We start from the raw sequence: 24,789 nt of genomic DNA, 5'->3' as shown, positions 1-24,789 counted from the left end.
AAGGGTCTGCATCATCGGCACAGGAGGAGTCCGTCAATTACAGCAGCAGAATCAGAGAGCCAGGAGGCACTTGGGGACTGTATCTGCTACTGTCCTTGGGAGGGAGGGGCAGGAAAACAAATGGGGGGGCTGACGGTTTTTCTTGGGGCGATGACTCTCGGGAGATGCTGGTAAGGAATAATGGAGGAGAGGAGGGCAGCCGGCTCCACGCAGCCTGGTGCTCAGACAAGCCAGGCCTCCCAGTCCTGGCAGGGCATCTTTTATTGATCACAACTGCTTGAGTGGGCCCTGGTTACTTCTGCGGCTGCAAAACCTCTCCCGGCCTGGCAGCTCCACCCACCCTTCCCCACGGAGACCCATTAGTGCTACGCTCTCATCAGCACACCCTGACTCCATGCCTCAAATATTAAGGGAACGTGACGTGCTGTGTGTTGCTGGCTCCCAACACAGCCCCAGCACACATGACAACATGGCTCTGTCAACCCAGGGCCTCGTTTCCACGGAGTGCTGGCCACTGGGGACCTCTCACACCCCGCACCATTAAATGGCCCTGCCTTGCTTCGTGCCACTGCCAGCATCGATTTCTCAGGCAGCCCCCGGCCTCTGTGGCAGATGGAGCTGGATGGTCACAGGCAGAATTCATTGGAGCCCTGTGGGTGTACATCCTCCCCCAGGGACAGTCAGAGGCTTCTGCGCTTTCTCACCCACCTCCTATGCTTTCCTATCCAGGGCCCAGACCAGGCCCGAGGGCTGCTCTTCTTTTGCAGGGTGATGAGCTGGAGAAAAAAGCTGGATATGCCTTTGCCAGCGCTGGGAAAGCCTGCAAGGCGCCAGAGAGCAGGCTCTGCCCTGCAAGCACTGAAGGTTTTGAAAATAAGCTTTCTTTCACAGCATTCTCCTCCAACGGTAGTGCACGCCGGTGGCCTGTGTTAGGGACAAGCTGCCTCAGAAAACCCCCTCCATGCAAGCTGACCCCCCAAACACTGACTGCTCTGCAGCTGCATTCCTGAACTCATATCTAGGTACTGCAATTGAGCAAAGTCTGAATACAGCCGTCTGGGCAGCCTGGGGGAGGACAGGGAAAACAAATGTTTGTTATCCATACTTGTAAATTCCTGTTTGACACGTACCTGTAAACTCCTGTTTAAAACTGCTGCCACAAAAGTCACAGGATGATGTAGTGTAAGTCTGTCACAAGGTAACAAACTATCTCTGTGCCTGTTGCAAGCTGACAGATGACCTCAGTCCTGAAACTCCCTTATGCCCCTCTCACCCCATATAAACCCCTCATTCTGTAAGCTCGGGGCTGCCGCCTCTGTTATGGAGCAGCCCAGTGGGTTAATAAAACTTGCTTGTCCGACTTTGGGTCTACTCTCCTTTCTCTCGGCTAACCTTACAGCCTGCATTGCTTTTAAATTATTGAATTTGTTTCTCAAATGTAAACATCAAGGAACATCGCCAACAGTCTGGATGTACAGCTAGTCTTCAACAATCAGGTCCCAGGGGCCCTGGGCCGGCGGTCCCACAGAGTGACGGCCCCTGCTGACCTCATCACTCCTGATGCCTGTCCCTGTGCTGCCGCAGTTGTCCTCTTAATCTGTCCTGCCTGCAGCAGACTCAGTGACCCTGGGACCTTCTGCCTGGTGCCATAAAGGGAAGCAAGTGTACGGAATGCATGCTCCACCTGCCAGCTCCCAGCCGGTGACCCCGCCAGCCTTTGCATGGGGCCTTCATGGCAGAGCCTCGGGGCCCCTCTCAGGGTTCTGCTGAGTGCCCCCTTCCCAGGGGAACTCCCTTCTCAATAGTTAAACCCAGCATCATCTGTGGGGAGGAGGGAACCTTGGAGCCAGCTGTGCACCATCAGACACCTGCATGCCATACATGCTGTCACGTGACCAGCCATGGCATGGAGGGCTTCCTGCCTTTTTTCAGAGGAGACGAGCACTGGCTGTGATTTGTCACTGACAGCTGAGGCCACCCCAACTGAGAGGGGGCTGAGCACTGTAGAAATGGCCTAGGGATCCCTTCTCTGCATAAAAAGCCTCCTGTCACCTCCCACGATGCACCAGGCCCTGGGTACCTTGAGCAACCTGGGACGCCTCCCAGTTCAGGGGGCTCAGTCCAGCAGGTCAAGCTTTTTGGCAGGCTCCCTTCTGAGCCACAGAAAATCAAAGGCATGGGGAGCCTGAGTTGCCTCCGAAGGAGTGTCCGACAGCAGCCCTCCTTTCTGAGGGGCAAGGGAGGCCTGGAGGGCAGGCCCCTGGGTCCAGAGGTCCTGGGGTCGCATCCCAGCACCACTCCCTTCCAGCTGTGCGACAATGGACCAGGCCTTTCTCTCTGAGCCTCGGCCTCATCTATCAACGGTGGTGGGGGAGGGGGTCTGCGGCTCAGCACAGGACATAGCAGGAGGGACGAGGGGCTCTGGGAGAGCTGCTGGTGTTACTGGAGCCCATGGGGGCCACCCTGGCGTGAAGCGCCTGCCCTGCTGTCAACATGAGCCATGTTTCCAGTAAAAACAGCAGCAATATTAGAGCATCAACACCGATCCGCACTGGCAGTGGCGGTGACAGGGTGACTGTTCGCTCATGTGGTCACCGCCTGCGCCGGACTGTGCCCCGGGCTGTTGAGGTGAACCCTGCATCTCAGCCACCTCTGATGCCCCATATGTCCCTAGGACTGGGCAGGGAGAGGAGCAAGAGGCATGTCTGGGGGAAAAGAAATGGGCATTAAGACAAATACAAGACAGTCAAGGGCAGGATGCACATCAGAACACAGTCAGCGTCCACAGTGTCCACAACGTGTCCTAACGGCTCAGGGAAGGGACACCAGTGAGGACCAGGGTCCACAGTGGATACAGAGGGCTGGTCCAAGTCCTCAAAAGATGGGTCGGAGAAAAACTGTCAGAGACCTGGAAAATGTATTCCAGGGCAGCAGAACTGGAGGCAGAGCTGGGCCTGACTGTGGATACGCGGTGCTGGCCTGCCTGGAGTCAAAGAAAGCTGGCCACCCCCAGCTGGCTGGGCTGGGCTGGGCCCCAGATGCTAAACAGAGACAAACTGGCCCCTCACAGCAGTGTGCCCAGCCATGATCCCTGCGAACCTGCCTCCCACCCAGTGCCATCATCCTTGGCCAGGCTGTATCCTGCCCAGGGGAAGAGGGAAGCTGCCTGGCCCCCAGGACTGGCTCCCCTAGCCACTTCCACACCGCAGTCCCAGCTCATAGCATGGCCCACACGTGACCTCTATCTAGGGAAATGTAACTACAGGAGGGCCTCGTCCAAAGCTGATGCTGCTGGGTCCAGGCTGGACTCCCAGTGGCAGGCACAGACTTCGGGTGCTTCATATTCTACACGGCACTGACCTGCACAGGACGTGGGATTATGACAGTGCCCAGGGCTGGAGCACAGAGGCCTCCTGTGTGCCAGGCAGTGGTTCAGTGTCAGGGCCTTTGGTCACTTAGACCACAGGGGCTCCCAGCTATGCTCTTGCCTCTGTCCCAGCCCTGTCCCATTGGCAGGAAGGACAGCTGGAGTCAAGGAGTCAGGGCAGCCCCTTTCACCTACCTGGACTTAGGACAGATTCAAAGCCCCAAGAGGACAATCACTCGCCAACCCAGGCCACAGGACACCCGCTGGACAACCCCACTGAGAAGTGGATTTGAAGTCAAGAGACCTCCAACGCCACTCGACAAGCCTTTCACAGCCTCGGGTTTTTCTGACAGCGGCATCTGCAGCCAGCCAGGGCTGGAGACACACGAAGGCCTCGGCCCAGCCTCGCAGTGACTTAGACCATATGCACCGCTGAAAGCAGGCCCGCCTCTCAGAGACGACTCCTGTATCTCAGCAGCCACGACCTAGGTCACCAGACATTTCCACCCACAGAGTCAGGGGCCTTCCCAGGCAAAGCAATGGCTCTGCAGAGAAGCCTGAGGGGTGGGTTGCTGCCTACTCCTTCCAAATGGGAGCACCCCCTGAGTGGGGGCCTGGTGGCCAGGCGATAGTGTCCCCGACATCCAGGCAAGCTGTGGCAGTGGAAGGAGGGGAACTCCAGGAGTGGAAGGGGTGCTGGAAGCCCTGGGCCGCTCAGAGGAGGGGCCAGCTACCCACCTCATCTGTGTACTGGACGTCGTCCACGGCATACTTCTTCTTGAAGTGTTCCTTGGAATGGATCCTCAAAGAAAAGCACAAGGAATGCCAGGGTCAGCGCTTGGTAATAGCTCAGCGTGGCCACCTTCCTGCCTGCCAAGCCCAGGCCATGGAGCCCCAGGCCCATCCCCATCACAGCCAGCACCCAGCAACCAGCATCAAGCAGGTCTGCCCAACACAGACTTGGAGGGAAAGGGCACTGGGCCGTGAAGTGACCGCTGAAGCACACCTGCTTTCTTCAGCAACCCCTGCTCCTCCGAGACCCTAGCCACCTGCAGCCAGCCACTGCAGACAAAACCCCTATCATCCCCCTTCACTGGGGGGTTCGCCAGGGTAACCAGCCAGTGCACCCTCTACGGCATAAAATAACTTGCCTGCCAGGTCTTCATGGAGCATCTGTAAAGAAAAGTTTATTTTATTTTCTAGAGACAGCATTATGTTCTGCTGCCCAGGCTGGAGTGCAGTGGCACAATCAGAGTTCACTGCAGCCTCAAAGTCCTGGGCTCAAGTGATTTTCCCACCTCAGCCTCTCAAGGAGCTGGGACTACAGGCATGCACCACCAAGCCAGCTCATTTTTTTAAACGTTTCAGAGAGATGAGGTCTCACTATGTTGCCCAGGTTGATCTGGAACTCCTGGCCTCAAGCAATCTTCCTGCCTCAGCCTCCCAAAGGGCTGGGATTATAGGTATTAGGCACTGCGCCCAGCCAAAAATTAACATTTTTAAAAAGTCATTATCAGTATTACTCAATGTGATGAGAAAAACTCAAGCTTACTCATTATTCCTGAAAAATCTACCAGTGAGAAGACACAGAACCGATGAGGTTGGGCAGCCCTCGTCCACCTCCTCACAGGCTCTTTGGTGACAGCTGTGCTAGGCAGACCTCCAGCCTGGGTCCTGCAAGCCGCCACCCCCAGGCTCTTGGTCAGCAGATGCGTCAATGTCTCTGCTGGTGACAGAGGGGAAAGGAACACGAACTGCACAAGGGAGACGCTGAGAGCCAAATCCACTGACGCAGGTGCACACTGTCCCACGCCGTCCCATGCCATCCCACACCTGGGCCCCACCTCATCACAGGGGCTCTATCCCCAGCTGTGTTCCAGGCCCCACCTCACCGCTGTCTGTGATCTCACTGCATTACAGTCAACAGGTGCTGAGTTCCAAAAAAGCCTCAGACAAAAAACCGCAGATGGTTTCTAGATGGTGCTTCCAGGGCAGTCAAGGGATGGTGGTGAGGAAGAATAGGGTCTGGAGGCAGGGAACCTAAGGCTCTTTCACCAGACTTCCTAGAACTAAATTGAAAGGAAAACCCTAACTTTCCATGCCTAAGTTACAAAGGACCCGAGGCTATTCCCTAACCCCTTTTCCAGGCAGATGGGAAATTCAAAGTACCTTTGATTACAAGGGAGTCTTGATTTGCATATAAGTGCAACTTTGTAACTTCACTCTAGCCTCTGATTGGTGGCTTTCTGCAACCAATCACATGTTTGCACAGGAGTGTGACTTTTGTAACTTTACTTCAGTCTCTGATTGGTTGCTTTCCACAACCAATTGACTGACTGGGGGCCACCACTTCATTTATAAGAGGTGAGTATCAAGTGGCCAATGGGGAACCTCCACGGGGTATTTGGACCTCAGAAGATTCTGTCCCCAGGCCCTTCAGCTGATGCTTGGACGGCTCCCACACTGTGAAGTGCACTTTCATTTTCAGTAAATCTCTGCTTTCATTCTTTCCTTGCTTTGTGTGTTTTGTTCCAATTTTTTGTTCAAAACACCAAGAACCGGGACAACTAGCAGTCAAGACCCTCTACCAATAACACTGGGGGGTATGGACGACGCTGTGCCCAGGGAGCCCCACAGAACACAGTGGAGGGAGAGAACCTTGGATTCAGAGGTGACAAACTTCACGAGTGAGCTCCTGAACTGGTGTCCTATGTGCCAGTCTCGGCTTCTGTGACACCAAGGACCAGCATCACTCCCAGGAAACAGAATCCACTCCTTTGAGTTCTCCACCACTTCCCTCTCCTCCCAAAACAGGAAGTACTGGCCACGGGGCCCAGGGACAGACGGGAGGGCTGCTGGGAGCAACACTAGGGACACCAAGGACCCAGCAGACGCTGGTCTCACTGCAATCAATCAGCTGCTCAGTGCAACCCACAATGCCCTTTGCTTTCTCTCCCTCTTGGCTTCTCTGAAATAATCACAGGGTATCAAGCGCCTGCTGTTAATTAAATTTGCATGATTCAGTCACATTCACTTGTGCTTTGGAGACAGGACTCAAAAGTTAAATGGCCAAGGTCTGACACCTCCATTAGCACGGCCTCAAGCAGCTACGGGGCAGGAATTGATGACAAGCACCTCGTCTGGACTCCAGAGGCCCCAGACTCAGGGCTTACTGTGCAGCCGGCTCAAAGGGAAGCCTGCAGACCCTTTGCTACTGAACAACTACACTCTTGGCACCAAGTTGACCCCACAGCCTGGCACAAAAGCACGTGCCAGAAATACAAAAGGCAGGGCCATCAGTGAAACACATGGCTGAGGTCATCACATCAACTCAGACTGCCCAGCTCCATAACAGACACCCTGCGTCCTCCATGCATTCCCAGCTCTGCCTCTAGCCCCTTCCTTCATCACCTCCAGCTGTGACAGGTGTGGAAAGCAACTTCCCAGCAGACTGGGGAAGTATAAAGGAACTGCTTTTAAGGCCAGCGTCCTACAGAGGGGCATCTCAGCCAACAGTGTGGCACCTGACCTTGTCACCTCCACTCCCGTTAGGAGTGAGGTGACAAGGTCAGGTGCCACACTGATGTCTGAGACCTCCCAACTCACCCCAACTGTGCAGAGGGAAGCCACCAGGAAATGCGCTCCCACCCCTCCTGCCAAAATGCACCTCCCGAGCAGGAGGCCTAATTCTCAGCAGAAGAGTCATTTGACAATAAAACCTGAAAAGCTGCAAGCAGCTCTTCCGGCACTGCGCGTTTCATTCTTTTAAAGGGCAGAGATAATTAAGTTTGGATAGTACTTATTTTTCGTGTTTGGGGGCTAATTATAGTAAAAACCATTTAAACATCACCCTAAGGGATATGCGTGCCAGACTCCCACACCAAACCAGCCACTGAAGGCTTGGCAGCCATGATTTGGTGGGGCTGATGAATAAAGAAGTGGTGTGGCCACACAAGCCCTGCAAAACTGGCTGGAGAGGCCCCTGGTGGGCTCTGGACTCCCCAAGGGCCGGGTTGGCCAAGGCAGGAGGCAGCCACTCAGAGGGAGGGCCTGCACACTGCCCCACGGGGAGTCTGGGTCCAGCAGTGGTGCTTTATGTCAGGCCCCATTGCATGGGAAGTCTGGATAAAAACAACTGGACTGGTGGCCGGGCGTGGTAGCTCATGCCTGTAATCCCAGCAATTTGGGAGGCCAAGGCGGGCAGATCACCTGAGGTCAGGAGTTCAAGACCAGCCCGGCCAACATGGCAAAACCCCGTCTCTACTAAAAATACAAAAAAATTAGCTGGGCATGGTAGCTGTAATCCCAGCTACTTGGGAGGATGAGGCGGGAAAATCACTTGAACCCAGGAGGCGGAGGTTGCAGTGAGCCAAGATCGCGCCACTGCACTATAGTCTGGGTGATAAGAGCAAAACTCCATCTCAAAAAGGAAAAAGAAACAACTGGACTGGAGAGGATGGGTCAGCAGAGAAGCTGCTATCACCCCACACACTCTCCCCTCAAGTGCCAAGGATAGCTCTGGCAGGAGAGAGAAGTCCTCCTACCCAAAGAGGCGCTCATCCTCCACGGGGTCAGCATCCAAGGACCCCAGCTGGGCCCTGGCATGAATGAGAGAGGCCTTTCTCAGTGCCCAGAGTCAGCGCCCTTACCTGGTTACTCTGCAGTGACCGTCAGCACCCATGGGGGCCTCGGGTGGGAAGGAGACATTAAATTAATGCCACACAGTGCAGACACGGGGAGCCCTCTAGAAAATGAGATTTCAATGAGCAGGTCTTGTCAGCTGGCTGACCACCTGCCTGTGGTTAATGAATAAGTAATAGGGCCAAATTATAGCCGTCACCATCCGTTTCCTGCAGCCGGGCCTGCCTTTAGCTACAAACAATGCCGCCTTGCGACTCTCTGCTCACGGTGGAAGGCAGCGGCACTTGCTCCTCTGCGGTGGAGCCGGCAACCATCTGAGGATGTCATCAGCTGCTCAGAGACAAAAGCAAACCTTGCCACGGTGACGCAGGTGCCTATGCCCAAAGACCACTCCCCGAGCAAGGCTTCCTCACAGGGGCCACAGAGGGGACGGCGATGTCCAGGAAGCCGGAGAGCAGGACCAGTGACCAGGCCTGCCCAGGGTCAGCACCCCAAATCATCCAGGCAGCAGCCAAGGGAGCTCCTCAGCCTCTTCTCAGAGGCCTGCGCCCTGCAAAGAGAGCCCCCCACACCCTGCTGATCACAGGGAGCATGGGAGGGAGCCACCAGAGAGCCTGGGGAAGCCTCGGTCCTTGGGGCAGTGCCAGGAAAAACACACAACACACCCTCATCACAAACACCCAACACACCACACACACCCACACACAACACAGCACACTCACACCCACCACACCCCATCACAAACACCTTACACACCACTCACACACCCTCATCAGAAACACCCTACACACACACCCACAAACACAGTACACTCACACCGACCACACCCCATCACCCTGCACAACACTCACAAACCCCACCGCACACACCCATACATACCCTCTTCAGAAACACCCTACACACACACGACACACCCCATCACAAACACCCTACACAACACTCCCATACACAACACCCACACCCACACCCCCTCACATGCACCCTATACCACACACCCACACAACACAGCACACATACACTCACACACTTCCATCACAACCTACACACCACACACACACTCCCATCACAAACATCCTACACACCACACACAAAAACATACCTCATCACACCTACATACCACACACACTCCCACTCACAACACAGTACACACACTCTCCCATCACAACCTACACACCACACACACAACACACCCCATCACAAAAACGTACACACCACACATTCCCATCACAAACACCCTATACACCACATACACACCTACTCACAACACAGCACACACGCCCACACTCCCCCTCACATGCACCTACACACCATACACCCACACACAACACAGCACACACACACCGATATCACAGCCACCTACACACATCACACAACACAGCATACAAACACCCATATGCATCCTTCCTCATAAACACCTTACACACCACACCCCATCACAAACACCCTACACACCACAAACACAGCACATGTCCCCCCAAAAACAACATACTCTACATGCATCACACACACACCTCACACACACACGTCCTCTCCACACCACATCCAGACATACCCACCCCTTCACATGCACCACACCACACACAGGTACACACTCCATACACACACACAGCCCCCAACACATACACCATACACCCACCATATCTGCATCCATCTCTCACACAGGAGGTGGGTATGGCCCTGGGGAGGCTGAGCACCTCTCCCTACACACCCAGGGCTGGGGATGGAACATGCTGCAAAGGTTCCAGGAGGGTCCCCCCACCTGGTCCAAAGTGGCTCCCAACCCTGGGCTCCGAGCTGCCTGGGGCGCTGACTCACAGAGGCCCCGGACACCCCACAGCCAAAGCCACCCTCCGCTGCGCCCGACTCCAGTGGAAAATGGTGGAAAACGCTCTCACATCAAAAAGATACCACACTGTTGTGAGCAGAGACTCAATAAAAATGCATTCGAAGCTACCACCCTCCCCTCCCAGGACCGGCCTGGGGTGAAGAGTGGGCCGTCCCCAGGCTGCCCACGGTCCCAGGCGTCTGCAACCCTGACAACAGCAAGAGCGGTTCTGCAGGAAGTGGCAGATCCTGCAGACGGGGGTGTCGTTTCCCTGGGCGACTTTGGATCGCAGTATCTGCCAGCTGGATTTTCAAAAGCCATCAGATAGGGACTCAAAAGGAAGCTGAGGAGCTGAAGGTCAAATGTGCAGTCTGGTGGGTTTTGCTTGCAAAGGCCAGGTACTCCCGTCAGCCCCGCTCCAGGTGCCCTATTGATTCCAGGAGCCGCTGGAAGCAGCTGCTTGCAATCAGATCTGGCCACTGCCCAGCTCCAGTCCCACACAATCAACCCCGCCCCTACTGCCCTGTTACAACTGAGCCTTCTCTCCCAGGGGCTCAGGCTGGGGAGACTCAGACGGGGTTACCCCAGGACAGAGGAACAAAGAGGCCTGCCGGGGGTGGCCGTGGCAGGGAGCCAGGACTACAGGCACAAGGGTCTACCTCTCAGCTATGGGGCCAGAAGACCCCTTGGGACCAAGGCTCCCTGATCTGACCTGCCCAGCATGCACACAGCCTTTTCCAACAGGGGAGAACCCTGCTGGAAACTCCTAAACAGAAACACCCAGTGGGGCCCTGCTTAGGCCCTGATCAGACCTTCCCTGAAGCTGTTCCTCCTTCTCAGTCCACTTCTCACAGAGGAGGCATGCTCCCCAGCTGCTTCTCTGAGCAGTGGGACATGTCAGCAGGCTCTGGGCCAGCAGCAAGGGCCATGAGGAGGCTGAGAGGGCAGCCAGCTCAAAACTGCAGATGTCACCCAGAGCCAAGAGTCACCTGGCACAGGGGCCCTAGCTAGTCCTCAGATGTGCCACTTGCAAGAAGGGCTGAGGCCACAACTCTGCTCTGGGTGGCGAGAGGATGCTGGGAGAACGCTCCTGCAGAAAGCAGGTCTAAACTCTTCGTCACTGCTGTCCCAGTTACAAGGGCTGGGGAACAAACAACTCTAGCATTTAATGGAGTGCAAAACCACCAATCACGTTCATGGACTCTGAAGGCTGAGAATTCAGACTGAGCCCAGAGAAGACAGAGAAGCTCTGCTCCACGACACCTAGGACCTCAGCAGGTGGAAGGCGGGGGCTCAGAACCACCTGGGGCTCATGCACGCTGGCGGCTGCTGCTGCTGGCGGCAGGGGTCCCCCTGTGGGGGAGAGTTGTGCTTCCTCATGGTATGGTGGCTGGGTTCCCAGGGCGAGCACCCCACAGGAGAGAACCAGGTGGAAGCCACAGTGCACTTTACAGTCTAGCCTCAGATGTCACACAGCAACACTGCCACATCCGTCATGAAGCCCAGACCTGGGTCAGACAGGAGGGAAATTAGATGTCACCTGCAGACAGCAAGTGGCCGGAAACACTGCTGTGGCCGTTTTTAGACAAGACAACCTGCCTCCTGGAACTATCCTCACTTCATGTCACTGTCACAGATGTAACCGTCCTCAGAGCGGCCAGCACTGTAACTCCAGTTCTGGGGGGGGCCTCCCGAGCAGCATCACAGGGAAGGAACTGGAGCCCCAAATATGACCAGCCCCACTCACAAGCCCCACGGCCTCCCAGAAGCCACACTGAGCCAGCAGGTGAGCTCAGCTTCTGACTGCAGCTCCAGCAAGACCTGACGGCAGGACCCGCATGGGTCACATCACCACACTGAGCCATTTCCTCTTTTATAACAGGGCAGTCATAAGGGTTCCACTGGGAATGGGATGAGGGTTGACAATGAAGATCGGATGAGAAGGCACCGTCAGGTGGGGGCAGCCTGGCAGGAGCCCCAAAGGCAGCCAGCCCAGGTGTGTCTACTCCGTGTGCTTCTTCCCAGGGGCTGAGCCAGGAGGCCACCCCCAGGAGAAACAGGCCTCTTTTCTTCTGCTGCCAATTGTGCTCCAGGCTGAGTCCTGCCCAGCAAAGGTCCCAGTCTTGCCTGGCTGGGATCCTGCCAAGTGGCCCAAGAGCAGAATGATCACCAACTTGTAAGCCTGAACCCCTCGCCCCGAGACAGCAGAAGCAGCACACACCAACAAAGACAGAAATGAAGTCGGCACTGAAGGGAGGGGCGGGCAGGGTGGCGCTGGAAGCAGGGGAAGCCCGGCTATGGCCCCGGCCCTTGGCACAGAGCCCAGTCCCTGTGGTAGCCAAGGGCCTTGTCATTCAAACTAGCCACAGCCTCTCCAGCCCACCTGGTAATGAGCGTTCTGGGGCACCAGGCTGCAAAGGCTGCAATTTATACATTAGCCCGGAATAATCACTCTCCAGGCGGAGACGACACGCAGCGAGGTGGCCAGTATTTAGTGGGATCCTCTGATTACCTCAAATCTCCCTGGTTAAGCGTCTACCCCGGCACATCTGAGCAGGCAGAACAGCTCTGGGGATGGGGGGGACCTGGAATAGCAAACACCTTGGAGGGTGGAAGGTGCCCAGTAGCCTGAGCCTCTGCTCTGTCTCACAGGTGAGCCGAGAAGGCAGGGCCTGCGCAGTGTCCAGAGGCAGGCGGTAAATAACACGCCCAGCATATCGGTGACCCGCCTCAGAGAGGGGATCCCGAGACCCAAACCCAACCCACCACCCTCAGGTATGCACAGGGCCAAGCCATGCCTGTCAATGCCATGCAGGAGTGATGACACCCCAGGGCCAAAGCCTCCCACATCTTTTTTGGGGTGTGGGGAGCTAGAATTTCAGGATTAACAAACCACTTCCAAACAAACAAGGCCTCCAGCTGATAGGCTCAGATTAATAAAGTAACACCAGGGATTTTGGTCCCGAGTCCAATTAGAAAAAACAACACGGACACATGTGGAGTGGTTTTAAGGAGCGGAGAGTTTAATAGGCAAGAAGAAAGGGAGAAGACAGGAGGAAGAAGCTCCCCCAAGCCGAAAGAGGAGGTCCCCCAGTGCAGTGGACACCTGCCAGGTATACACGCAGAGGCTGGAGGAGGCGATGTCTGATTTGCATAGAGCTCAGGGAATTGGTTTGACCAGGCACGTCATTCAGGTAGCCCTGGGAAAAAGCTGGCCCTCCTACCCCAGCCTTTTAATACGCAAATGTAGGGCGCCAATGATGTTCTACACTCTCAAGGGTATGTGGGGATGGCTGTGTTGCCAGGAACTTGTGGGGCAAGGGCAAGAAGGCCTTGGGAATTGCCAAGTTGGGTGGACCCAGGTTCTAAAGGCCAGCATTTGCATATCAAAGGTTGCCAGCCTGGCTCTGAGAGGTGGGGCTTTCCAAGAAAACTTCCCAAGGACCCCTTTTCCCTTCTATCTGCCTAAAACAATTTAATACCTCCCACCACACAGTAATAGCTCCAGCTCTGACATCCCTTCCCAACCAAGGGTGCAGGGCTCTGGCTCGAGGCAGGCTGTGACAACCTGACTTCATCCCCTTCCTCCTGCAGCTCTTCCCTCCTGGCCATCCCCAGCCCCTGCCCAGTCCTGCCCTCCTGCCCCACCTCCCCTCCACCTCCCCTCCCTGCCCCCACCCCGTGGTTGGTAGCTGCAGTACCCCAGCCAGATTACTCCTTACTTTCCCATCCAGGTGGCATGGCTAGCAGGAAGCCTGGGCACAAACAGGGTCGATTTCCCAGTGTCAACATCGATGATGCCATAGCAGCCTGGCTCGGTGACACCGAATGCCCAGTGAAAGAAGGACTCCTATGGCGGGAATAAGAACTCTCGTTAGCCAGTGGAACGTGAGGTGCAAGCAGGGACCAGGTGGCTGCATCCTAGCCCTCCAGAGAGCAAGTTCGGGCCAACGGCTCATGTAACTGACCCTAGCCCCACACATCCCTTCCCCTCAGCACCCAGCTCCTCAGCTCATCCTCCCACTGTTTGGCAGAGGGCAGCCTGGGAGCTCCTCTCCCCTGCTGGGAGCACTCCCTGATGATGCGGGTTTCAGGCAGGTACCCGAGCCTGCCTGTGTCCCCACCCCCTAGACCCACGACAGAGCGCCCTGGGATCCCAGCGCCGAGCAGCACCACACGGTCTAGCTCAGCTCTGCCTCTCTGCCACACACAAGCAGGCAAGATGCCCCCCGGATTCTGACGCCCAGGCCGGATATCTGCACGGAAATGGATTCCTCCATTTAGGGCTTCTTACTTCCCTCTCCCACCGCCGGGGCGGCTGATGACTTCAGTGTTTAGCAATGAACGCTGCGCTAAAAGGACGTCATATAGGTATGAAGTGGAGGAGGATCTCTTCCAAAATTAGCCTTGCATACCATCAGAAAGGGAGCCAACAGCTGAATTTAGGAAATCGGTTTTTAAGCCACAGAATATTTAAACCTGGAGAAGCATCAAGACTAGCCAGAGAAAACTCATTTAGACCTCCACGTCTTTCGCAGCCATGGGATTGCAGGCGTGCAGCTGCAACAACGGAGCAGAGAGACAGGACTCTTTGGGCAGGAGGTGCTTTTAGTAAAGACAAAAACATAGCCTGCGGTGGCTCGGCAATGGATCTCAATCCATCTGTGGCCTGCTGGGGCAACAGGGTCCAGCTGGGGAAGCCACGCCATGCCACATCCTCTCCACGCTCGGCTTCCCTTTGCATTCCCATCTCTTCTCTCACCAGGACTCTGCATGGACACGTCCCCTAGGCTCTGCCTGCCCCAGAGAGGTTCTGAAGTCAGGCTCCAGCTCTGGACATGGCAGCGGGGAGAAAACAGCACTAGATTGAAAGTTGGAAGACGAGGTTCTAATCCCAGCTCTGCCTCTTGGTAAGTCATCTCCCCTCTAAGCCTCAGTTTCCTCATCTGCAAAATAGGTTTAGTGCTAAGATCTGTGAAAGTGGGCCCAGCTCAGAGCCTCACAGTCTTCCTGGGTGGGTGTCCTCGTGTTCCTGTGCCTGGGGACTGAGTGCTGCCAGTGACTCTCAGCCACGGCCACCACGGCCAGGCTGGCTTCCTGCAGCTGGGCCACCCGCCGCCCCCACAGGATTCTGCATCTTCAAGGAGCCCCCAGAAAAATTCCCAGGTGAGGAAACAGAGGCTCAAGGAGAGCCACAAGGGGCAGCAGGCCAAGCTGGGGCCTCCGACTCCTGCTCAGGGGAGCGGTTCCAACCCACCTCCACCTGCAGCCAAGGGTGGCAGGCTCACCTGGCGGAAGAGGACCCCAGTGTCGGTGCAGTAGCGCTGAGTCTCCTCCCCACCCTGCAGGACCACGACACAGCCAGCCTGCACAGCAGGGTTCTTCCGCAGCCGCTCACACAGGCGCTGCCGGTTCAAGGCAAAGAGCGCCAGCGGCACCTTCAGGGTTTCGTTCCCCAGCCAAAACGAGGGTCTGCAGAGGCAAGAGCACACACCGCCACGCAGGCCTCTGTTAGTACCTCCAAGCACGCCCACACCCGGGGTCGGGGTGACCAGAGGCCCAAGCCTGCCATGAAAGCCCCATCAGCATGGGGCAAGCTGCCCGAGCTCTACCTGCTGAGGACCCAGAAACAGCCCCTCGCTGAGCTGGCTGAGAACCGCAGGACCTTGTCTCCCCACCACCACCCATGCTGTCCTGGGTCCACCTCCCTGCTCCTCTGCCCTGCTACCAACTGCCCAGCAGGCCACAGGGACTCCATGCTTCCCGATCTGCAGCAGGTCCCCAGTCTTCACCAGCCACTGGGTGCCCATGACCCTGGGGGCCACTCTGTCTGTGGAAACCCTGCCCAACAGCAGTTGGTTCAGGCTCCCCACCAGCTGGGCCCCTGGTCCCTGGCTCAACCTCCCTGCTGGAGCCCAGCTCGGCCCAATCCTGGGGCCTCTTCCCTAACTGGCTCCCTCCCTCAGCTCAGCTGAGCTCACCTAGTCCCTCAGCTCAAAGGACCATCTGCATCTGCAGACTGATGACCTCCAGCTCCAGACTCACAGACCCATGGACCACCCTCAGTAGGCATAAGTTGGGCCCGCTGCCATGGGCCCAACCCCATCAAAGCACATCCCCATCTCCAGGGCCACCTCCCCATGTCCCGCCTGGACAACTGCAAGGCAACTCTCAGCATCGCTCTTGGCCCCAGCTTCCCCACGGCCTGGTCTGCACCTTCTACCAGAAGGGCCCTTTCGAAATGCCAATCCCAGCACACACTCCCTGCCCAACCCTGAGCCAGCTGGCTTTGCTGAGTGCAGACCGCTCCCCAGCCATGAGGGATCCAGGCCCCCACTTACACTTGGTTTCCTCCGCTGCAGCATGGGCATCCTCGCTCCTCCCTAAACACCCAGAACACTCCAGCCTTTGCTGCTGCAGTGCCCTGTGGGGAATGCTATTCCCAAGGGCATCCCATGCCCTTTTACCCAGCCTCTGCAAAAATGCTCCTTTCCTACCCACCCCATCCCCCGGCGCTCTTCAAGTCTCTCTAGAGCCCCCATAACTTTTCACTTATTTGTTTGCTGGGCCTCCAGGTAATGTGTAAGTTCCCTGAGGGCAGGGACAGAGCAGGTGTCAGTATCTGCTCTGTTGAATGAATGAATAAATGGATGCTGGTCCCGGCAAGCAGGCTGGAGGCCAGGAGTGGAGAGATAATGGGGACTAGGTGGAGGAGGAGTCAGGCAGAGGAGGGAGCCCCCGCAGGCTCTCCAGCCAGGGGGCAGTGAGTGGGCATGGAGGTTGAGGAGGCAGGGACATCCCAGAGCCAGTCCCAGAGCAGAGCTCGGTCCGGGAACTGCAGTGAAGCTGCGGATGAAACCTGCCGTCACAGCGCAGCAAGGTGAAATGGCCTGGGGCACCTCTCACACTCACCTCACGTGGGACCCTCAGAGGCCCTGACCCTCCTGCCAGGGTCACATGAGCAGGTGATACCTCCTGCACATCTTGGCTCCAATATGACCTCAGGATGCTCTTCCCCGGCCTCCCTCTTTGAACCTGCAGCTCTTCTCCCTGCCCAACCCTACTAGTCCCTGGCCTGAGGTTTCCCCACTTGCCCTCCAGATACACTCCGATGCTCTGTGCCCAGAGGCCGACCTACCCACCTCCTCAGCATGCACCCTGCCTCCTGCCTCCAGGTGGGCTGAGCCAACCGCAGGCACAACAGGCTGGGGGCAGGAGGAGAGGGAGGACAATGGATCCACCCCTCTCCTCCCGCCCTGGGGACCCTGGGACTAAATGGCTGGGGGTGCCCCTCCATCCAGGGCCACTACTCTGATGAGGCTGCCCTGCCCCACAGCACCGCCCTCGCTGGGTTTCTGACCAGGTTCCCCCATCTTCTTTCCAGGGTTTCCTTAACATGCACACAGCTCTGCATATGGTCCCTGCTCTCAACTCTCCTTAGTGGCCCCCTGGAGTGAACTCCTGGTGTGGGGCCAGGTCCCCGGCCAAGACAACACTTAGCACTTGGCGGGTGCTGCCTGGTGTTTCCTGGTGTTCTCTGGCCCACCCCTTCGGGTGGAAACACGAGGAGATGGAGGTCCAGGTTGCCTTAGTCACTGCTGTGCCCCGCCTGGTGCCCTGCTTGATGCACAGCAAACGCTCAAGACATATCTGCTGAATGACACATGGGGTCACACACACAGCTGTGAGATGAGAAGATGCCACGTCAGCGGGCAGGAAGCAGCCCTCGAGCCCCAGCCTGCCCAGGGAGGGCGGAGGGTCAGCCGCACATGCTGACATGACTAGAACCCCCTCCCGCTCCCCCATGTGCCCTTCCTACCCTCCCAGGAGGGTGAGCAGGTAGCTGGGTGGATACCAGCAGCCAGCACTTCCTCTAGGTAAGGGCTTTTCTGCCACACTCAGCCATACGGATGAAAGGGCAGAGGGAAGTCACTGACAGTTTGTAAATATGACCACATCCCAGCTGGCCGTGCTGTCGGGAACTGAAAGTGCAGTAGCCAGCGCCTCGTGCTCATGTGTCCCCCACGGACTCCCACACCCTTTCCCCTCACTCAGGAAAGCCTACGGTGGGGGGAGCTCCAGGTGCCTCATTCACTGCCGTGTTCCTGCCTGGCACCCGGCCAGCGGTGGCGCAGGGCAAAACTCGTCTCTGCAGAGTCCCCAACAGCACAGGGGCAATGACACCGAGGCTCCACTATGGATGGCCTCAGCCACAGTCTTCGAACAGCATGACTGGCCAAAAATGCCCACCCTCAGCCACCAGCCTGCAGAGCGCAGCCCTGCCCACCTCTCCCACACTCCCCTCTCCCTGCCTGGCCTCCCTCCTTAATCACACCAGGTGCTGGCTCCCCATGGCCTGACACCATGCTCCCACCTGTAATGCTTGCAGAAGAGCTGGCCCTCCCCCTGTCTAGAACCTTCTGAGAGACTGAAATTTCTCAGGGCACCCGGACTGGGATCCCAAGAGCTAAGTAGAAACCTTGATAAGCCACTTGGGCACTCAGCTACCACTGAAAGGAAAACCTACAACCATGCTTACTTCTCCATGGGGCTCTGCCAGAACAGAACCCAGCCACCCTGTGCGGGGCTCTGGACATGAGAAGGGCTGGCCTGAGCCACCAGACAGGACGACACCCTACAGTCATTAATTACAGGACACCACGGTATCAAGTTTTATAGACAAGCCCTTTGATTTTTCATGGCATAAATCAAACCCCCAGAGACTGTCAGGCCCAGAGCCAACACACGTCAATTCTTCCCGCAAATTCAGCAAATTCAGCACCAGTAAAACATCTCCAACAGGTTTCTGCTGCAGCTTTTGCTAACTGGCACCGGAATTTAAAAGGAAAAAGCCATATCATCCCCAAGTCCCAGGGTAAATAAGCCATGCTGCAGACAGCCGAGGGCAATAGAGCTTCACAGCCTCAGAGACTCACAGAACAGGTCTCTGACTCCCTGGAAGCCAGGACTCCCGCTGCCCTGGCAACAGCCAAGACCCAGTAAGCAGCCCAGGACCAAAAACAGAGTGACCAAGACTGAGGCCAGTCCCCAAGGAGGTGATGATGCCACTGCCCCTGCAACCCATCCCTGCCTCGAAATCCACGCCCCATATCAGTACTGGGACACCCTCTCCTCAACAGCCACCTGCAGGCTCTCACCTAAGGCCTAAGGACCCCTGAGGATTCATCATCAAATTCAGGGGCTCCATCTACTTGGATGGGAAAAAGCTATACCTTTATTTTCTCTAACCTCTAATTCAAATGTACACTTTCTTCAATTATTAACATAAGCAACAAATTGCTCAATGTCAGCAGTGCATGTGAATGTGTCACCAACAAAAATCAAAGGTATTTTCATATCACATTATTGCTGCTGCAGTATCTCAAAGTATCACTTCTGCTCCTCATAACTTCAAAATGAAAGTAGTTAAGCCGGGCACAGTGGCTCATGCTTGTAATCCCAGCACTGTGAGAGGCTGAGGCAGGCGGATTACTCAAGCTCAGGAATTCAAGACCAGGATGGGCAACATGGCAAAACCCCATCTCTACCAAAAACACAAAAATTAGGGAGACGTGGTGGCTTGTGCCTGTGGTCCCAGCTACCAGGGAGCCTGAGGCAGGAGGATCGCTTGAGCCCTGGAAGTAGAGACCACAGTGAGGTGAGATCGTGCCACTGCACTCCAGCCTGAGGGAGAGGGTGAGACCCTGTCTCAAATTGATGTCACATTTTGAAAACTGTATTTCCATAAAATTGTTTCTTTTTTTGTAATCTTCTGTAGTTATTTCATGCATTTAAAAATATTATGCCCACTGGGCATGGTGGCTCACACCTGTAATCTCAGGCAGATCCCCTGTGGTCAGGAGTTCCGTACCAACCTGGCCAACATGGTGAAACCTGACTCTCCTAAAAATACAAAAATTAGTCGGGCATAGTGGCACACACCTTTAATCCCAGCCACTTGGGAGTCTGAGACAGGAGAATCACTTGAACCTGGGAGGCAGAGGTTGCAGTGAGCCAAGATCGCACCACTGCACTCCAGCATGGGTGACAGAGTAAGATTCAGTCTCCCAGAAAAACAAAACAAAACAAAAAAAACACCATGATGCTGAGAATGGCGCGTAAGCTTCACTGATGCCCATGGGGTCCACTGCACAGGCAAGAAAAGATCCCTGCACTAGAATGTGGAGCCACTGGCCAGGCGCAATGGCTCACACCTGTAATCCCAGCACTTAGGGAGGCTGAAGTGGGCGGATCATGAGGTCAGGAGCTCAAGACCAGCCTGGCCAAGATAGCGAGACCCCGTCCCTACTAAAAATACAAAAAATTAGCCAGGCATGGTAATTATAGGTGAGCACCTGTAATCCCAGGTACTTGGGAGGCTGAGACAGGAGAACCACTTGAACCCAGGAGGCAGAGGTTGCAGTGAGCCTAGATTGCACCACTGCCCTCCAGTTGCGCAACAGTGTGAGACACCATCTCAAAAAAAAAAAAAAGAAAAAAAGGTTGTGGAGCTACTTTTAGATAGGGCCACACCACTAAGCTCCCAGCTGGAGAGGCCAGCGAAGGGCCAGCCACCTCCTACCCCCAGCCTCCAGCATGGGGCCAGGCACCAGGCAGACGCTCAGGCAGCTCACTGGCTGCCTGACCATAAGAGCCAGGCTGGAGAGGGTCATCATAACTGGAGAGGACCTCAAGGCAACTGGTCAGCATCCTGCACCCTGCACCTCTCTCTCCTGGGGAGGATCAGGGTGCCAAGTATACACAGGAACCAAGAGAGGGATGTGTGGAGTCAGGAACTGGAGGAGAGCCAGGGAAGGCACAGGAACACTCAGTGGCCAGCCTGCCTCCCACAGGCCCACCGGTCCCCAGCCCCCAGAGTCAGCCTAAGCATTCTGCTCCAGGAGTACAAGGTTCACATTAGGGCAGGGTCGGGCTCTTGACCCAGATTGTAAATTCCGAAGACACTATCTCCAGGAGAATGCTGACTCCAGTGTGACCTATATTCCAACAGATACACGCCCAGGGCAGCTCAACTGTTGCCTCTTTCTGGCTCTGCAACAGCTCCTGGGAGCTACTCAGTTAAAGAATTAAAGCTATTTCTTCATCCTACTCCTCAGAATTCTGTCCCCACCACAACTCCTTTCCTCAATCACTAGGAGTCTCCCATGAAAGCAGGATGGGATGCTAGACTAATTTAGAGTAAATCCCCTTTTCATTCATTTCACCAAGCACCAATCACAGGGCAGCCACAGACTGGCTGGGGAAACAACAGAACCCCTGGGCTGTAAGGATGCTAGGAGAGGCATGAAGGGAAGCAACTCCTAACCCAAATGGGAAGACATGGAAATGTATCTGGCTAGGGGAGAAAACGGAGATTCTCTGGAGCTCTGAGCACCAAGCCTTTACCGGAGGGTTGGGAAAGGCTTCTGGGAGAGGGAACCATCTAAGCTAGGGCTGCAAATATGTGAACAATCACATAGAGGACAAGGGCATTCCAGGGCCAGCGGATGTGTGCAAGGGAAGAAGGGAATGGAAAAAGCCATGTGGGGGCGCAGATGCAGACAGGTCTGACTGGAGCTGAGAGATTACAAATGATCAGCCCTGCCTGTGGAAAACTCAAGGAGACAGCAGTGCCATCAAGTATCATGGGATGGGGATCCCTCTCCCTGAGGGGATGGGAGGTGACCTCAGAGCACGCTGTATCAACCTGAAGCCTATGTCCAGGCTAGCAAGAGAAAGTAGATTCAACCCTGAAGCACTCCCAGAGTAGCATCTTGAGTTTCAAGTTAAATCTGAGATGCTAGCTTAGGGCTTCCCCTACTCCCCAAATCATATGGTGCACACCCCAATCATCTGGAACTCTCATAGATCCCCTCTGTCCCAGACTCTGGTAGGATTCTACAGACAACCAAATCCAACTCCCAGGGAGCCCATGGCCATGGCCGTGACTTGCTGGCGTGATGCCTCATTATGCCTGACTCTGTGATCTGCGAGTGCAGCTGGGAGCTGAGCTTTGCAGGAAACATACTTAATCCTTCTACTCTTACTAAGGAAGCCACTAGGGTCAACCTCAGGCTCAAAGTATCCACGGGAAAGCCCTATACCAGACTGGGACGGCTCTTCCCAACGAGACTGGCAGGCTCTGGAAGCTCCCACACCTTCTCAACAGCACACCTCTCTAAGACCTGCCGCTCTGTTTTGTCTCCCTCACCCACCCGATGCGGTGGCCCAGAGAATCAGTTCTGCTAGAAAAGCTCTCATTCTGGGGCCAGGTGCGGTGGCTCATGCCTGTAATCCCCGCACTTTGGGGGGCCGAGTAGGGCGGATCACCGGAGGTCAGGAGTTCGAGACCACCCTGACCAACATGGTGAAACCCCATCTCTACTAAAAATTTAAAAAATTAGCCGGGCCTGGTGGCGCAGGCCTGTAATTCCAGCTACTCAGGAGGCTGAGGCAGAAGAATCACTTGAACCTGGGAGATGAAGGTTGCAGTAAGCCAAGATTGTGCCACTGCACTCCAGCCTAGGCAACAAGAGCAAAATTCTGTCTCAGAAAAAAAAAAAAAAAAAATTAAATAAATAAAAAACAGAAAAGCTCTCAATCTAGGATCCAATCAGTTCCAGATTTGCTCTGATCCAGCTTGGTTCCTTCGGGAGAGCAGCGGGTCTCAGGCCAGCTTGAAGCCCTGAACCCAAATGCAACCCCTGGCACTCCCTGTGAGCACCTAGCCAGCCTAAACAGAGAGAAAGCATACCCACTGCTAGATACCAGCCTGCTCACTCTACCTTTTAAAAGGCTCACAGGCTGGGTTCAAGGATCTTTACACCCATCTGAGACTTTGTCCGCTCTGTTCTCTACCTAAAGGGAGTCTCATCGCTGAAGTACTAGCACAAAAGTCATCCAGGGAGTGAAGCCTTCCCACACATTCCCTGAGCTCAGAGTCAGTGTCCCTCCTTGTAAATGCCAAGACCACAGGCAAGCAGATGGATGACAGAGTCCCATGGGTCCATCTGCTTTAGTGGCCTGTGAGTACCAAAGGGTAGGCCCAGTGCTATTCTTGGAATACAGCAGTTGCCCACAAAACGTTTGATTTGTAGGTTCTAAGCTCCCCCAATCTTGGGGGCCAACTGAGAATCCACTTTCTGCTGCCATTTTCCCCACATCTTAAAAAGAGAGATGCAGTCAGTCCATTAGTTCCCCCATTCTGACCTCAGTTTCCAACCTGGCACCTGGAATACTGCTCCCTCCTACACCAGCTCCCCCTACCCCACTGCGTCACCAGACCTGCACCTTCTCCCACTGAGAAGGTGCTTAATGGAGCCTATTCTTTAAAAAACAGATCCAGCAGCTTGTATCAAAACCCTTCCAGCGAACCCTCAGGGCAAAGTCTGAAAAGGCCACCTGGAACACCACACCTTCCAGCCCAGGCTTGCACCCCTGTCCCCAGAACACTCTGAGCTCTCAACCTTTGTCCCTTATCCTGTGCTCAGATGCTCCCTATCTGGGACATTCCGCCCAACGCTCCGGTGAACCCATCTATCCACCCTTCCTCTCACTAGGACCACTCAGCCTTCTTTCATTCAGCTCAATATGGAGCACCTACTGTGTGCAAGGCACTGGGCCAGTGAGAACCAGGAAACCACCCTGCCCTTACACTCTAAATGGGGAAAAGACAATGAACAAGTACAAACAATGCTCTATATAGTTTATCAGGTGATGATGAGGGCACAAAAAGTGGGATAGATGGTGAGAAGGATTTTCTGAGGAGTGACATTTGGCCCCTGAAAGAAGTGGGGATGTCCCCTGCTGGGAAGGGGGAATTCCAAGCCTGAATCAAACACTGCCTCCTCCGGGAATAGCCCGGGTGCCTGGAGTCCTCGCAACGCCGCTCCCACCAGGGGTCTTGGCAGCGAACATGCGTGTCGACCCGAGCCCCTACCGCGGCCGCACAGTGGGGCCGCCAGACGCGCGCAGGTGGGCCTGAGCCAGCCGGGAGGGTGGAGAGGAGCTGCGGCCCCTGCGCCGACCCTGGCTCGGGGTGTGCAGCTCCCGGCCCCGCGCTCGGACGCCGGGCCCACGGGAAGAGGCGCCTGTCGGCTGCACTCAGCTAGCCCGGCTGGGGCTCTCACCCGCGGTCCGGCCGGGACACCCCTGCCCCTCTCCACGCCAGCAGGAAAGAGCGAGGGAGAGGCTGCACTCACCCGGCGGCCGCCGCCATGTTCGCCTTGCACCGGCGTCACGTGAAGTGCGGCGTCAGCTGAGCCCCTGCGGGTCTCACTGCGGGGGACGGGGTAAGGGCGGGGCAAGGGCGGGGAAGGGGCGGGGCATAGAGACCTTGACCCGCCTCCTCCAGCGCCAAACTCCACGGGACGGGAGAGGGCAGGACCCCGGAGGGGGGCGGGGCTCCGGAGAGGGGCGGGGTTCCGGAGAGGGGCGAGGCTCGGAGGAGGGGCGGGGTTCCGGGGAGGGGCGGGGCTCCGGAGAGGGGCGGGCCCGGGAGCGCGGCCAGGATACAGGGGCGTGCTGCAGGCGAGGTAGGGGCAGCAGGCAGCATGTGCCGCCTTTGCGTGGTGGGTGGGAGGTCCCGAAGCAGAGGACATACACCTTGGTTCTGGTTTAGCCCCTGATCTGGCGTCCCAGCCCTCCAGGGAGAAAACTCGGAGTAATAAAGAAACAACGTGGGGCCGGGCGGGGTCGTTCATGCCTGTAATCCGAGCACTTTGGGAGGCTGAGACGGCCTGATCACGAGGTCAGGAGTTCGAGACCAGACTGACCAACATGATGAAACCCAGTCTGTACTAAAAATACAAAAACTAGCCGGGCGTGATAGCGCGCCCCGGTAATCCCAGCTACTCGGGAGGCTGAGGCAGGAGAATTGCTTGAACCCAGGAGGTGAGGGTTTCAGTGAGCCAAGATTGGGCCACTGCACTCCAGCCTGGGCAACAAGATCAAGACT

At 56.0% G+C, this 24,789-nt stretch overlaps 1 protein-coding gene across 1 annotated transcript in view; it reads right to left on the bottom strand.

The window, feature by feature from the left end:
• PEPD (peptidase D) overlaps nt 1–24,196 on the bottom strand; it is a 123,959-nt gene extending 99,763 nt beyond the window's left edge. The window contains exons 1-4 of the mRNA XM_017504238.2: nt 24,035–24,196; nt 15,122–15,305; nt 13,556–13,683; nt 4,106–4,169 (exon numbers count right to left, since the gene is read on the bottom strand). Coding sequence (XP_017359727.1) covers nt 4,106–4,169; nt 13,556–13,683; nt 15,122–15,305; nt 24,035–24,051 — 393 coding nt within the window. The 5' untranslated portion in view covers nt 24,052–24,196. The remainder of the gene's footprint in view (nt 1–4,105; nt 4,170–13,555; nt 13,684–15,121; nt 15,306–24,034) is intronic.
• Nucleotides 24,197–24,789: the final 593 nt, after the last annotated feature.

This window comes from Cebus imitator, unplaced genomic scaffold (assembly GCF_001604975.1).
Source record: "Cebus imitator isolate Cc_AM_T3 unplaced genomic scaffold, Cebus_imitator-1.0 Scaffold318, whole genome shotgun sequence".
NCBI classification, from domain to species: domain Eukaryota; kingdom Metazoa; phylum Chordata; class Mammalia; order Primates; family Cebidae; genus Cebus; species Cebus imitator.
The sequence above is the reverse complement of the archived record's forward strand: the minus strand, read 5'-3'. Positions and strand labels throughout refer to the sequence as shown.